General features: G+C 39.0%; 1 protein-coding gene and 2 non-coding genes across 3 annotated transcripts in view; 2 read left to right on the top strand and 1 right to left on the bottom strand.

Annotated features, from left to right (window-relative positions):
* The first annotated feature begins 2426 nt into the window (after positions 1-2426).
* Trnay-gua (transfer RNA tyrosine (anticodon GUA)) lies at positions 2427-2517 on the top strand. Its single transcript is given in 2 exon segments — positions 2427-2463; positions 2482-2517. It is a non-coding gene; the product is annotated as a tRNA-Tyr (tRNA).
* An 81-nt stretch (positions 2518-2598) lies between these two features.
* Positions 2599-2680, bottom strand: Trnas-gcu (transfer RNA serine (anticodon GCU)). The gene has a single exon. It is a non-coding gene; the product is annotated as a tRNA-Ser (tRNA).
* Positions 2681-6291: 3611 nt separating this feature from the next.
* LOC145909695 (DBH-like monooxygenase protein 1) overlaps positions 6292-16567 on the top strand; it is a 106636-nt gene continuing 96360 nt past the window's right edge. The window contains exons 1-15 of the mRNA XM_082997050.1: positions 6292-6375; positions 6544-6654; positions 6796-6945; positions 7185-7278; positions 7715-7896; positions 7987-8067; positions 8157-8255; positions 8373-8475; positions 8545-8714; positions 8854-8948; positions 9120-9276; positions 9357-9487; positions 9637-9733; positions 9985-10083; positions 10297-10524. Coding sequence (XP_082853176.1) covers positions 6598-6654; positions 6796-6945; positions 7185-7278; positions 7715-7896; positions 7987-8067; positions 8157-8255; positions 8373-8475; positions 8545-8714; positions 8854-8948; positions 9120-9276; positions 9357-9487; positions 9637-9733; positions 9985-10083; positions 10297-10524 — 1743 coding nt within the window. The 5' untranslated portion in view covers positions 6292-6375; positions 6544-6597. The remainder of the gene's footprint in view (positions 6376-6543; positions 6655-6795; positions 6946-7184; positions 7279-7714; positions 7897-7986; positions 8068-8156; positions 8256-8372; positions 8476-8544; positions 8715-8853; positions 8949-9119; positions 9277-9356; positions 9488-9636; positions 9734-9984; positions 10084-10296; positions 10525-16567) is intronic.

The raw sequence follows: 16567 nt of genomic DNA, 5'->3' as shown, positions 1-16567 counted from the left end.
TCCAGACAAAAAATAAATTCTTCGGACAACATTAAGGATACACAAACGGCTAATTTACTTTATAACCCAGCTACTGAATTGTTTAGCTGGGTTTTGATTTTGCCGTGGGATGGGGTCAAAATATTTGAAAATAAGACATCTATATCAACGAAGGCGTAAACTAAGATGGGACCAAGGGCGTAACGGCGAAGTTTCTACCCGATTATCGCCTAACCGGAACCTGTGATGCAATGGGCCCGAACGTGACTCGGTTTAACAGGCCAAAAGTGGTAATACGTTGCCGCCAATTGGGCTTAATCATTATTAACCGACCTTCTCTTTTAGCTGTCTTACTTCTTCACGAAGCTGTGTAATTTGTAAGGTTGTCTCACCTCTGTCGATCCTAAGTCTCAGTATATTTGATTGTCGCTTTGCTGGCTTCTTAGAAGGACGAATAGATCGCGTGTCAAAATCATGCTTGGCAATGCATTTTTGAAAATTGATCGGGTGCGAAGTTATCACCGACTCATCCTCGTGCAATAGCACAAAAGAGAGCCTTCTGCAACAGTTTCAGCTGCATGAAGACCTTTTGTACATATTATCATCAAAACGATTATCACCGATTTCCATCGCTGTCCGAACATTAGTTTAATCCAACTAGAATTAGATGCACCGAATTAACCGAAGATAAAAGATTGGCTGATCTAGAATGTATGTTAAATTATAGTTTCTTGGTTGAGTGATACCTGGAAAGCTGAAATAATTTGAAAAGGAATTGTCGTTTAACCTCACCGACCATATTGTGTCACCTTTGTTAAGAATCACAATTGCAAGTATGCAATTATTACAGGACAACCACATAGCTGCAGGTTATATTAGCATTTTGATTGGACTATGAGTTGCCGCTTATACAGTTGGAGATAAAGAGTAAGTGGTAATTAACAAATAAAACAACAGGACGATTGTACAAGGAATTTTATGGCCACAGCACACCTGTTTTTGTTCGATTTACGAAACATTGGAAGTAGTGGACTGGAATTACGGTGTTGTAGCGCTCACTTTACCGCATTTTAACGAAGCGGATTAATTACTTTTTTTCGCCGCGTTTCCACGCAACACCTTTGCTGGTGTTGCGTGGAAGCACAACAACGCCTTAGTATATTTCATGACATAAGTTTCAAATTAAGATGGATGGCAGTGATAGCCAGAACTCTGTGGCGGTTAAGCTTCCCACTCTTTGGATGTCGCAGCCACGATTTTGGTTCTAGCAAGCAGAAGCTCAATTTGCTTTGAAAAGATGACAGCTGACGAAACCAAGTATTTTTACGCAGTGTCAGCCCTCGATCAGAACACAGCAAGTCGTTTGATTGATTTATTTAAACAACCGTCGCAAAAAGACAAGTAGTCAGCAATTAAAGAGCGATTGCTGACTACTTTTACTTTAACACCGTCACAAAGAGCTCAACAATTACTCCACATGCCAACTTTGGGTGACCGGACGAAATGCTGGCGTTGCTTAGGAGCGAGGAACCTTGTTTTTTGTTCAAAGAATTAATCCTGGAGAAGATGCCGCTGCCGTACGCACGGGTTTGGCTGGAAAGGATTTTCCTTGTGCCCGCAGTTTAGCGCAACAGGCAGATGCTCTGCAATTGGCTTATCGAAAAGACGAGGAATACGCAGTATTAAAGGTGCGAAGCTCGACGTTCAGTTCTACTTCACCACAAGAAGTAAGAAACGCTTCCAAATTATGCTTTTACGTCAGTGTTGTCCTACATGTTTACTTCGGGGAAACGAGAAAGCCGACCGTCTTTAGCTGCTGCGACGGCCGGAAAAACGAGTAACCTATTTTTTCTAATGGACCGCATGTCTGGGCGCAATTTTCTTGTCAAAACGGGGGCAGCATTCAGCTTTTCCCTCCGGCTTGTCTCTTAATTTTGTATTTGTGTACCTAGATGACTAGTAGCAAGCAAAACACCTGCTGATTACTAAAACCATTTAAAATGACTTTTTCACGGTTGGCAGATCATGGTCTGGTCATCAACGTAGCCAAATGTCAGTTTGGCGTCGACCAAATGGATTTTCTCGGTCACAGAGTCAATATGCATGGTGCGTGTCCGTTACCTCACAAACTGAAAGCAATCCAGCAGTTCCCTCGTCCCACAACCATCAAGGGGCTTCAGGAATTCGCGGGCATGATAAATTTCTTCCACAGGTTTCATAGGTTCATGTAACCCCTAAACGAGGATGACCATTGTTTCGGCGATGTGCATTATTGTTCTACTCACTCAAACCTCATATTGGGAAAATTTTGGCGAAATTCTTGTCAAAGTTAACCAGAGCTCGAATCTAAATCAAAAGACGACGGCGAAGATGTTTGTTTGCAATGTTGATGTCTGAACCACCAACTCCAATATTCATAATAATACAAATTACACGGCTTGCCACATTCTTTGATAGCTCAGTGGATAGAGCGGTGGACAGTAGCGGCTGAGCTCGACAGAAATCCATAGGTCACTGGTTCGAATCCGGTTCGAAGGACTTTATTTTGCTCGGTATGTGATTTATCCAATTAATGTTAAAACTATTAAACAATACAGTGTATCGCCACTAAACTACAACCGACGAGGATGGGATTCGAACCCACGCGTGCAGAGCACAATGGATTAGCAGTCCATCGCCTTAACCACTCGGCCACCCCGTCGCCAAAACCATGCGTTAAATGAAATATTTATGCATCCTCGACGATTGGAGTTGAAGTTAAGTAGCGGTGCACGCTATTGTTCAATGGTTTTAATATTAATTAGATAAATCACAAACCAAGCAAAATAATTTCCTTTCCCGGTGGGACTGTGTAGTTATTAGTCCTACGCATTAAAGACATATACGGAGGTACCACGCACATGTCTTCAGATACTAAAGCACAGGATGCTTTGTAGGTTTTACCAAAAATTGGTTCATTTTTCTTCTAACTTTTTGTTTTATTTTGTATACAGAATGTCAATCTTATTGCAATCAATATTTTACCGTTGTAGTATGTATTCCATTCTTTACCCAACCAACGTAAATATCAGAATTCGCCATGCTCTTTTCAGGTGAGATACCAATTGCAATCCAACCCGTGGTGTTACCGTGTATATGACAGATAAATGTAAAAGCGTAACTTCGTGAAAACGCAATGGAAACATGTATAAGGCAAAACTGTATGTAATAGGAAATAATGGTACGAATAAGAGACGATTTAAATATGCAGAAGAATCGCGTGCTCTTTGCGATGCATCGTGGATGTACAGACTAACATGCTTGTCTTTGACATTCATTGACTCCATCGAATATAAACGAATTATACTCGTAGAACCATGAAGTGATGTAAAGTTATAAAAAACATACATTACAATAAATTTTTCGGTAAACTTCAAATGAAATGTAGGTCTCGTTGATTTCCAGTAGAAGTGCATGACTTCCCCGCTGTCCAATACAACATTGTGTTCAAAGTTCCCGTTCGGTTGGGACCTGGCCAAATTGGACAGGCACAAAACCGCGAGAGTTTTCAAAAGCATGTTTATAATTTCTTTTTCACACCTATTTGACATGAATATGAAACAAACAAATAAATCTTGTCCAAACCCATTACGGTTCGTATTTTCGATCTATCCGTAATCGTTTTTTTTTTCGCATAAATGTATTGTCCAGATGTCGTCCGCACATATCCTTAAGGTTCGCACATATCCTATTCACAACTGGCATAATGTTAACCGCCGTCATGTCGACATGGCTTAACATGCAACACAAATATTAATCGTAAAACGTGGCAAAACTTTGCTTAATGGCACTGCTATGAATGAACAAATGCAAACAGATTATGTGTATAAAAACGACGCTGTCTCGACAATCACGTTCAACATTGGGTGATGAAAGGATTTCTTTGTGTTACTTGCATTTCAAGATAAGCGCCGATAACGCCGGGGTTGGTTCATCTGTAGGTCAAATTCGCACCGCGAGGCCAAAGGTCGATTGGGTCAACGGGATCTAGATATGTTATGTTTTATCAAGCAGACAAAACTGCATGGCAATAATCATCCCAAATGATCGAACTTGGGATTTAGATATAGATTTGCTGAAATATATTTATCCTTGTCTGCGGTACTTGAGGTCAAGTTGAGGATGTTTTTAATTGTCGATATAGGATGTTTTTTGAGCTATGTTTTGAAAAATTACTTGTTGAATGTTTGTCATGTTTGCACACAGTGGGTCTATTTTGTAATGAACTATTACTTAAGTTCGACATTTTGCTGACACACTTATTTCTGTGAGCCACTCTGGGCCGTACTTTACCCAGCTCCAATAAATGTGATGCAACCACTCTTAGTCTAGTGATCGTGCTATTTTCGCTATCCATGCAGTCCCAATATTGTTTGACAAACTTGCAGGGAGAAAATCGCGCTAACTTCGCCAACTTCGCCAACTTCGCCAACTTCGCCAACTTCGCCAACTTCGCCAACTTCGCCAACTTCGCCAACTTCGCCAACTTCGCCAACTTCGCCACTTTTAACACAATAAACTTCTCGCTTTTAACACAATAAGGTTTCAACTTTGTCACACATTCCAACCTCCGTATCCCCTGCAAACTGTCTCGCAATAAAGGTTTCAATTAGGGTTGATGGCGAGGCTGTAAAAATGAGATTTCTTGTAATGAGTCAGTGGAAAAGATTTAAAAAAAATTATACCTTAATCGCATTTTTCAGAAAAGCAGTTGGATCCTTTAACAACTGCATTGCCTCCCAAGTTTATTTAGGTTGTGTACACGGAGAGATATTACAGCCATCACGTGAGGAAGTTAATAATTACAGATATGCGCGTGACGGAAACAGTATTGATCACTCCCAAGACAAACTGCATGTGACACGAAAAAAAAGCATGTTAATAATTAAAATAAGAGATGTTCATAACTTTAAAACCTTTTCGGCAAAAAAGTAGCTTCATATGTTGACTGGTTTCTGTGATACAGCTGATCAAAGTCGCATTTTTAACGAAATCTTGCGAATGTAAGATTATTAATGCGCGATGTCATAAGGCGCTTTGGTCGGGCGAGTGCTGACAGCAAGCCATATGCGTAGGAATGGAAAACATTGTAAAACTGATTTAGTATTTTTTCGACGCGAGCGGCTTGTGATGTCAATTTCGCCACAGCGAAAAGGGCTTACGATTTTTGGTCGCCGCTTTCTAGTTGACGTAGAACCGAAAAACTTTGGATATATGTTTGTTGTAGATGTACCTTTAGTTTTAAGCAAAGTTGCCATGACCGTGTCATATGCACTTTAAGGACGGTTCTGTATCCTGACACTAACGGGCCGTTGGATGGATTCAATATTCAGACTATGTGACTGCTAAATGATTGGCATTAATTATACACACATTTTAGCATGTCATGCTAGCCTTTGTTTAACGAAAAGCAAAATTTTTGTCATTTGGGAAAATTGTTTGTAGGCGACCTGGTATAATCACTGAGTAACTTTGCAAAACGGACCGCCATACAAAAATAATTCCAACTCTAAAATTGGTGTTGAATGAAAATACACCAACATGTGTGCAATACTTTTGGTTTTTCCCCTTTTTATTTATATACTATTATCAAACAGGTATATGCTTTAAATTCGATATTAAGACAACTTATATTGAATCGAAACAACCGATTTTTTAGCATGTCTAACATTATCCGTGTTTGTTCTCCAGACGTTTCTCGAGTATCACGTGCAACCGCGTGAGCAAATGACGTCATGTCCGTACGTCATAAAACTTTTCGTCGCCGTTTACCCATTTGTTTGTCTGGTGATTTCCTAGCGGAGGAAATTTTTTTTAAACTTTTTCGTACCGCACGTGACTATCGCATTTCGTGAGGCACATAAAGCACGTAAAAACTGGGATATTGCGACATTTGCAATTTTACGATCGTGGAGGCGACGGATTGTTGTTGACTGCCTGAATGAAATATAACAAAAAATCGGTACTATATCCTATAACTGTATAGCCGTGATATAAGTTTCAGCTTCGCATAGGTTAATGCAACAAGCGGCCTTATTGTTTTGTTTACGAATAAAGTTACCTATAAGAGCAACTAGATTCGTTGACAAGCGAACAAAATTGATACAACAATGACTTGTAGCCTATATGAAAACTCTAAAATGTAGATTATCTTATTTGGAGCCAAGGTGTTTTTGGTAAGGTGTAGTTAAAAAACTAGAAATGATCCAGGGCGTGCTTGTTACTATATTATGTTTGGCCGCCTTGGTCAGGTGCCAATTGAACACAACAGAAAACTTTGACCACAATGCTGTGCTAGACAGTGGGGAAATTTTACACTTGTACTGGAATTTCAATGAATCTTACATCACTTTTGAGGTAACGAACAGTGAATATTTAGCTAAATATTTTTTAGTTGTGTCTGGTGCGTTTGTCATTCAAACAAAGGTGTTGTAACGGCATGACATTGTTTTGCAGTTTTTTATTTTAATTTAAAAGATCTTTTAGGGCCCCAACATTCCGGTTTTAAATTCATCCATTTTGCAGTTGCATGGAAACACAACTGGTTGGATAGGTGTTGGATTTTCGCCCACGGGGTCAATGATAAAGGCTGACATCATCACCGGATGGGTGAAAAATGGAAACGCCTTTGTGACAGTAAGCTATAAAAACATATGTGGGCGGAGTATTATTACTGCTTCCACATTAATGCCACTAATTAATTTTACTTTGATGCATGCAAAACATACAACTCACCGAATTGGAGACAATACCTGACATATTCTGTGCTGAATACAGGATCGCCACGGTATGAGTACAAATACATTTCTACCCATGGACGCAGTTCAAAACGTTGAGTTGGTGGATGGATTTGAACAGGACGGGTGGACTGTGATCAAGTTTCGCCGCCTTCTCGTTACCTGCGATAGCGAAGATATTGATATTACAGTTAGTTACTTATTTGTTAAGGTTTCAGAATTTAAATGTATTTTGTACAAAATCTGGGAATGAGGAAAGACAACTTGCCTTGATGATGATGACTGAGTTGTGGGCGAAATGATTGTTTAGTGTATAATACCGCGTTTCCTGGAATGTAGCCATAATCGTGATTATTAGTGATTGTTGTGTTTAACGCCTAATGAGATTCGTTTTCGAAAAATGCACTTCATACATGAATTTTGCTTCAGACTGACACAATGAAAACTATTTTCGCTTGGGGTGTCGATGATCCAGCTGGTGCGGACATGACGAGTGCAGATTATCACACTACACAGCGAAGAGGTAAGACAACAACAAACAATGACACACAATGATACAGGTGGGGGCGATCTCCCCCCTAAAAACATATCATAGCACACATGGAGAAAACGCCGCAGTGGCAGACAAAGGAATTTCTTAAAGTTTCTTTCATTCATTGGTCTCTTCTCGTATAGCGCCCATTATAGATATTAATGATTCTCGCGTTTGTGTTGGATCGGTCCTCATCATGATATGCCGACAATAATTGGCTTGTCGTAACTTTAAAGATGTGCGTATCAGCGCTGAAACAAACGTTTTCAGAAAAAAAACCTAAGGATACAAAAATTGCATTTATTGATTGTTCTCATAGGGCAAATTATAATGCGACCAAAGTTAAAAATGACTGAAATGTTAAGTTGGTTGATGAAATTGTTCGGGTAAATTGGCACAATTGTGGTACATGTGTATTTTGTTGTAGGAGTTAAGAGCCTTCTTCTTCTTGAGCCCACACGAAGTGACGAAACCACATTCCCGGATGGAGGGACGCATATGTCTTTTGACTTACTTAACGATAACTTCGCAATGCCTGCAGTCGATACTTATTACAATTGCCGTCTCCTGAAGCTGCCCGAATTCGCAACCAAACAACACATGGTGAAGGTATAGCCTCAAAGCTCATATCAGAAATACACGAAAAACGGCAGTTGAAGGCCGTTGGGTTGCCAGTAAAAGCAACGTGTATTGTTTCAGGTGGAACCGGTGGTTCAACCGGGTAATGAGCTCAACGTACATCACATCTTGGTCTACCACTGCACTGATGACGCCAATATTGTAAGCGAAATATGCTGCAGTGAATTACATTTCAATTCAATCACATGCATGTTTCAGCAAGCATATTCTTTATTGGTGTTTTATTCCAGACCATGGAAGGGACTGACCAGGAGTGTTATCAAAACAATATGCCACCTGACTTTTCCAGTTGCAACTTTCCTATAGTGGCCTGGGCTATTGGAGGCGGGGTAGGTAAAGTTTGGAATTAATGCAACATTTCGGACTTAGACTAGCAAACAGTTTTTTTGATATTTACACCAAAATACCATAGAGCAACAAAACACATAAGCGAAATTGTTTTGCAGGCTTTCAATTTTCCATCACATACTGGGTATCCGCTTGGAACTCCAGACGCTCCAAAATACGTTGTCTTGGAGATGCACTACGATAACCCAGCAGTCAAGACAGGTTAGATTGTACAAAAGACAAAGCATAGCTTATGTCTGCCACTGGATCTTTACAAAAATTACTTTATAGACATAGTGGACTCGTCCGGACTACGATTTTACTACACATCCGATTTAAGGGCAAACGACGCCGGTGTCATTGAAGTCGGTCACACTGTCAATGGTTTTCAGCAAGTTATTCCCCCAAACACGGAGTCCTTTCTCGATCGTGGAGAATGCTCTAGCAATTGTATTTCTAATGTACTTCAGCAATGTTTTTATTGAAAAACTTTTTGTCCTCTCCGAAAGCGTATATACACTGCATATTTACGTAAAGGAAACGTATTTGTTTACTTATCTTTTCTGAAAAATTATTCAACTGGTTTTTGTCTTCATGCAGCATTTGGAGCACGAAAGTAAAGACTCGCTTAATGTTTTTGGTGTCTTGCTACATAGCCACCTGCTAGGTAGTGAACTTCTCCTCAGGCATATCAGGTGGGAATCACACGGTTTGATCTACTCCTATCCTATATTCTATGTAATATTTTCATGTACAGTGGGAAATCTAACTTATTCTTGCATAATGTGTCCTACTACGACCACAACACTACATTTCAAAAAAATGGTTCATAATCATGTAATTAATTGAAGAAAGTTATGTTCCAGGAATGGCACAGAACTTCCTTATTTGGCCAAAGACACATCATACGACTTCAACTTTCAGGAAACGAGGCAATTGGCAAACGAACGAACCATTATGAAAGGAGATTCATTGCAGATGGTCTGCAACTACAACTCACAAGAGAGAACTGAAATTACAATGGTAAGCCAACACTAGGAAATGAACTACATTTACAACTGTATTAAATATCAAAACCAAATTTGTGATACTGCGTTTGTTAGGGTGGGTTGTCTACCAACAAGGAAATGTGCCTTTCATACGTGTACTACTATCCCAAGATAAAACTGGCATTTTGCGAGGCGGCTCCGGATTTTTTCATGCTGATTGGCTATTTTGGAATCACTCAAGTCCAGTAAGAATACGTTAAAATAAAGTACACATTTGTATATACTCGGTCTTTCATCTCTCTATTGTAGGTTCGCTACTACATATCGACTGCTTTAATTCGATGTGTTAACGTTCGTTACTCAATAATTTATTTGTGTCAAATAACTTTTACAGATATTTTGGTAATGATCCTATTCCGAGCCTCAAGAATTATATGGTGCTTGCTCCACCTGAATACGCCAACCAAACCGTATTTGAAGTTGTCAATTCGGTAAGTAACTGCACCTCAAAACGCAAAACTACCAACCACATTTTGTTCCGCAATGATTTTACATCACCATGTACCTTTACATCACTTTTGACAAGGTGAAATATCATTGATGTCAACTTGTATGTTGACATCGCAGAACGGGCGCTGAAATCACAGCATATGTTTGTTCAATGATGAAAAAGCTTCTTGGACGCCTGTTTTCGGTGCTTTCTATCCACCAGCAATACAATCTAAGATAGTTTTGTTTGTAGCGTCCATGGAACGAGCAAACAGCCGATGAACTGAGTCTGGCGCAGGATTCTATGAAGAGGTCACAGTTATGTTATTCGACCGGAAATATGCCACCTGGTGTGAGTATTTGAACCTACAAGAGTTTGTATTCTAAAGTAAGGAAAATCAGATGCATCCATGACACAAAAAGGTGTAATTGTTAAAACCAGACGAACGTTTTTCAACTCAAAACCCCTTGTTTGCTAGTGCGTGGTTTGATTGAGACAACCAAAAGAAAGTCAGAAAGAACTAATTTGGATAAAAAAAGTCAAAAATCTCCCTTGCGCACGCAGGTTACTTTTAACGTCGAGCCTCCCAACATTGAGTTTCCGTACGTCGAGGACTCCGTCAATTGTTCAGAACCTATTTCAACCGACATTTCCACCACTACACAATCAGCTGCAACATCGAGTCCAAACGCGCCTGTCACAACTACAACCCTTGCAGCTATTGACACGACAAGTGGCTCATCAAAAACCACAGGAACCCTTACCCTTGTCATTTTATGCCTTTCTCTTTTAGTAAACATGATTTCGTCTAGGTAATTTTGCTGTCATGTCTAAAGTTGTAAACCTAAAGTTTTACGATCTTTAGAGCTTCTATAGCAATTTATTTATAGCAACTTTTCAATCTTTATTATTACTTTATCTTGGGACACACAAATTACTTTTAATATGGATAAATTGCTCTGCAGTATATGATGAAAAGCTTTCATGCACATGAAAAATACAAAAAAGCATTTAAATTCAAAACCATAAGGATTAGCGAATGCGTATGATTTTTACTGGCATAAGTTTAATTGCATATTTCACTGGCAGCGACGATCAATTCACTGGCAACGGTATAACATTTGGTCGACAATAAACTTGTATTCCCGTTTGTTATATTGATTCATTTTTTACTTTTAGGACGTTTTCAGTGATAATGTTTAGACATTGTGGGTATTTACATTAATAAGTATGTAAAACAGGTTGTGCCGCCACGATATGTTAAATAACTCTTTTACCATCATATAACCTTGATATGTACATATATCCAATGAAAGCAGTATTCCCTTTTACCATTGTTTTGTAATTTTGCACAACGACGTGAGTAGGAGGGGTCTTTTAAATGGGATCGTCCGCACGACTACCATGCGATAATTACGTTAGAAAAAGCTTCGAATTCGCGCGGTTGTGACTAGATGGTGGTCACGTGACACGATACGTAACTTGCCTAGTTGAGTGTCGATGCCATCGACCCGCTAAAAATTTAGTCCTGCGACTTTAAAAAAAGCTCATGTATTACTGAAGGCAGCTCACATCTGCGGATAATTGCTAGTGTCTTCTTGGTATTATGAGGCAGCAAACCTTGAACAATCAATCTGCAGGAACAAATGGCGGAATATGACTTCAATACGCTACAGGCGATAATATTATTACCTCTATAATTACAGCTTGTTTAACAAACTGAAGTATTGCCTCACTTTCAAAAAAATCAATCATGCCACCGAACTACACCAAATTGTGCAAAAAAATGCAACGTTGCGAAACTACGAACCACATTATAGGATGTAGCAAATAGTGTAATTTGTATTATAATGTTCGAATTGGTGGTTCAGACAACAACATTGCTGACAAAAGTATTTCTTCCCACGAAGAATATGTTCAAAACAATTTACCTCATATACATGTTATGTAGTCACAGCTCTGACACCAATCAACCACAAAAAATTTGTTCTTTAATCACAATTTCCTTTAAAACAATCATCACATCATGATGATAATTAAATACATGTTTTCGCCGAACAGTTGGTCTATTGGTTAAGGCGATTGACTGCTAATTGTTTGCACTCTGCACGTGAGGTACCGAATCTCACACTTGTCGTCTCTGTTGTCGTTTAGGTTACAAAAATATTCCTCGGCAAATAATGCGAACAAAGGTTTGGTAGCCTGGAATAGACTACGAAGCAGAACAACATTGCAAGTCATGTTTTGGTTGTCAGTTGGTGCCGCAACCGACACGTCCTGAACCGATGGTGAAGACAAGCTTGCCAAAAGGTCCTTGGCAAGACTTCCCAGCAAACATTCTTACGTTTAAGTAACGTATGAAGTTGGTTCTAACCACAACGTTGAAAATTTGTTTCTACGAGGTTGATTTTGAAAGGTTTTTTAACGTAATTTGAGCAACATTAGATCAACGTAATTTGATGAATGTTTTTTCAACGTTGAAATCTCATTAGAATCATAACGTTGTTATCGTGTTACCACGAAGTTGATTTTGAAAGGTTTTTTAACGTAATTTGAGCAACATTACATCAACGTATTTTGACGAATGTTTTTTAAACGTTGAAATCTCATTAGCAACATAACGTTGTTATCGTGTTACCACGAGGTTGATTTTGAAAGGTTTTTTAACGTATTTTGAGCAACATTGGATCAACGTTATTTGATGGAGGTTTTTTAAACGTTTAAATCTGATTAGAATCCTAACGTTGTTATCGCGTTACCACGAGGTTGATTTTGGAAGTTTTTTTTACGTAATTAGAGCAACATTACATCAACGTAATTTGATGAATGTTTTTTAAACGTTAAAATCTGATTAGAATCATAACGTTGTTATCACGTTACCAAAAGGTTGATTTTGAAAGTTTTTTTTACGTAATTTGAGCAACGTTACATCAACGTAATTTGATGAATGTGTTTTAAACGTTGAAATCTGATTAGAATCATAACGTTGTTATCACGTTACCAAAAGGTTGATTTTGGAAGTTTTTTTTGCGTAATTTGAGCAACATTACATCAACGTATTTTGATGGAGGTTTTTTAAACGTTTAAATCTGATTAGAATCATAACGTTGTTATCGCGTTACCACGAGGTTGATTTTTAAAGTTTTGTTAACGTAAATTGGGCAACATTGGATCAACGTAACTCGATGGACGTTTTCTTAACGTTGTTTTTTGTTTGTTTGTAGAACGTTGCTGAGCTAATGTAACTTTCAAGTTTTCGTTTGTTGCTCAGCTTGTGTTTGTTTTGTTCTGAAAACGTAAAACCTTTTCCCAGTAGTAGACGCAAACTGATAACCAATACACAATAGCTGTTGAGTTAAAACTCTGCACCTTGACATTGGAGCTCCATCATAGGTACACAATATTTCCAGAAGTGTATTTATTAGAATACATTATACAAACACATATAACCTTATTGCGACAACGAGTCGTCTGAAGATGCACACAAAGACGATTTTCTAAACGGGGCGAACTTGAAAGCAGTCCACCAATAAGCGTTTATTTCTTTTTTGGTGGTCGAGCTGCACCTCATCATGTAATCTGTAAAAAGTTCGCATTACTTTTTGTAACAAAACAAATCATGGTTGTTGTTCTGCCAAAGAACTGCTGCTATATTTCACATACTAAAGCGTGTTTCATATAGGTTGTTAAAAGATTTTTTTTCTTTAAAACATATTTTTCTTATTGCCACAACCCCACCAAGTTGTATTAGAAAACATCTAAAAGCAAATATCTAATGATCTATTAAGGTTTCTCAAAAAGCAATTTTATTTGAACAACCCCAAACTAATAGTGATGGACCTTGGTTTGTCCCTTGAGCATAGCTGAAATGTTGATGTTTCACTCACCACTTTATACAGTTATGCTGTGGTGAAAGTTCTTTTTCCATGGCTTCCTTTCATGCTAAGTTGTGCCATTGCTTCATTGGTCATTAATCTGCAAAACATATGAAAATATAACAACAATCTGTGCATTAATATAAAATGATTTACTTACTTTCTCAAGCGGATCACATTGTCTTTCATTTGCCATGGAACTTTTATTGTCAACTTTAACCAGCAAATTACTTTAAGCTGCAAAACAACCTGTGTAAATCAACAGTCATTACAAAACACAAAATTTGCTATATAGCACTAAACAAATTATGTGTTCTGAGGTTATGCTATGGTATACTCTGATATTATTTCTGACATGACTTGAGGCTAACCATCAGTTCAACTCGCAGCCAATAATATCCCTCCTGAGAGGAATCCAACCGTACTTTGAAAAACTTTCCCGCCAACCGGCTCCACTCCCACAGGCCGCGGCAAGCCCAGATAGCGCCAAATGTTCTTTTGCAAATATGTGATGCGGTGCGTTGTCGACTTGCGACCCCACGCTGTGGCAAATCGACAAGGGACAAACTATAGCGAGGTCGGTGGACAGCCCCAATTAATCACAGTGTGTGGTGTCGCAAGGAATACAGAATTTGTCGAAATGGCTTTTAGTCGAACTCGAAAATACAATTCATGCGTGTATGGCTCCGTATAAATGACCGGCCCTGGTTCTTATTTCTAAATAAAACCTGCAGTCAATAAAAAGCACAAATATAAACTATTTTGCGGTGGCCCGCAATTACTCTTTGTACACTTGCGTGCGCTGACAGAGTTTTTTTCTTGGGACAAACTTTAAGATTAACATGCGTTATACAACTTGTTGAAAAACTAAACCAGTTAACTTCAAAAAGTGAAAATAAAACGCACTGGCTAGCTTTAAGCACGATGTCTTTTTAGGTCATTATTGAAGCAAGTTTCTAATTTTTATAGTTATTTTTTTAAATGACAATTGGATTTATTTTGCTAAAAAATATTTTACGAAAGGGTTAAGGCTAACCATAACTTTGACTCATAACCAAAATCAATAATGTCCCTCCCGAGAGGAACCCAACAGTACTTTGAAAAACATTCCCGCCAACCGGCTTCACTCCCACAAGCCGCGACGGGCCAGATAGCGCCAAAACCCTTAAATTCAGTGTAACATAAACAGGAAGATACGATAATAAATGATAGGCTACTAACCATGTCCTAATCGTTTGCTAGAAATAAAACCAAAAATGCGGTACAAAAACTGTTATTGCAATCAAACAATGTTGTTCCCTGCACAACAAGGAAAGTCAACGTGCAAATTTTCTTATGCGAAAACGTGAGGTATGTGGTGCGCTGTCCATTGTCCGTTGTCGCCTTTGAGGTCTTCGACCACACGCTAAGGCAAATCCACAAGGGACGAAGCGTAGCGAGGTCCGCGGTGGAGAGCCCAATTAATCACAGTGTGTGGTGTCGCAAGGAATGTGAAATTTTTCGAACTGGGTTTTGTATAGGACGAAGTATTGCGTATATGACAATTTAATCTTTACAAATCTCGAAAAACAACTGATTTAGTCCCATTTCGATATAGCCATACAGGAGCAGTTTGGTTACGTTTACGGTATATAGAATTTTGGAAAGGGTTCTCCACTATCACATCATAAAAGTTTTGCACAGTATTACAACACTCTATTCGGAGTTGAAGGGCAAAAACCGATTTCTTTCATTTCAATTGGCTTTTGAAAGACAAGCGACCAAGCATGTTAACCTGCCGGCAGTAGATACCAAACCGCGCGGGTCGTGCCTTCGTGTTCAATCAAGTTGTCAGTCTCTCATTCGTTTGTTTCAACTTCAATCGAAACAAAATTTTGCACAGTATTACAACACAATATTCGGAGTTGAACTGTAAAACCCGATTTCATTTATTTCAATTGGCTCTTGAAAGACAAGCGACCAAGCATGTTAACGTGCCGGCAGTAGATACCAAACCGCGCGGGTCGTGCCTTCGCGTTCAATCAAGTTGTCAGTCTCTCAGGCGTTTGTTTCAACTTCAATCGAAACAAAATTTTGCACAGTATTACAACACTCTATTCGGAGTTGAACAGCAAAACCGATTTCTTTCATTTCAATTGGCTTTTGAAAGACAAGCGACCAAGCATGTTAACCTGCCGGCAGTAGATACCAAACCGCGCGGGTCGTGCCTTCGTGTTCAATCAAGTTGTCAGTCTCTCATTCGTTTGTTTCAACTTCAATCGAAACAAAATTTTGCACAGTATTACAACACAATATTCGGAGTTGAACTGTAAAACCCGATTTCATTTATTTCAATTGGCTCTTGAAAGACAAGCGACCAAGCATGTTAACGTGCCGGCAGTAGATACCAAACCGCGCGGGTCGTGCCTTCGCGTTCAATCAAGTTGTCAGTCTCTCAGGCGTTTGTTTCAACTTCAATCGAAACAAAATTTTGCACAGTATTACAACACACTATTCGGAGTTGAACTGTAAAACCCGATTTCTTTCATTTCAATTGGCTTTTGAAAGACAAGCGACCAAGCATGTTAACGTGCCGGCAGTAGATACCAAACCGCGCGGGTCGTGCCTTCGCGTTCAATCAAGTTGTCAGTCTCTCAGGCGTTTGTTTCAACTTCAATCGAAACAAAATTTTGTACAGTATTACAACACTCTATTCGGAGTTGAACAGCAAAAACCGATTTCTTTCATTTCAATTGGCTTTTGAAAGACAAGCGACCAAGCATGTTAACCTGCCGGCAGTAGATACCAAACCGCGCGGGTCGTGCCTTCGCGTTCAATCAAGTTGTCAGTCTCTCAGGCGTTTGTTTCAACTTCAATCGAAACAAAATTTTGTACAGTATTACAACTCTCTATTCGGAGTTGAACAGCAAAAACCGATTTCTTTCATTTCAATTGGCTTTTGAAAGACAAGCGACCAAGCA

Source organism: Ascidia mentula, chromosome 7, assembly GCF_947561715.1.
Source record: "Ascidia mentula chromosome 7, kaAscMent1.1, whole genome shotgun sequence".
Lineage (NCBI taxonomy): Eukaryota > Metazoa > Chordata > Ascidiacea > Phlebobranchia > Ascidiidae > Ascidia > Ascidia mentula.
The sequence above is the reverse complement of the archived record's forward strand: the minus strand, read 5'-3'. Positions and strand labels throughout refer to the sequence as shown.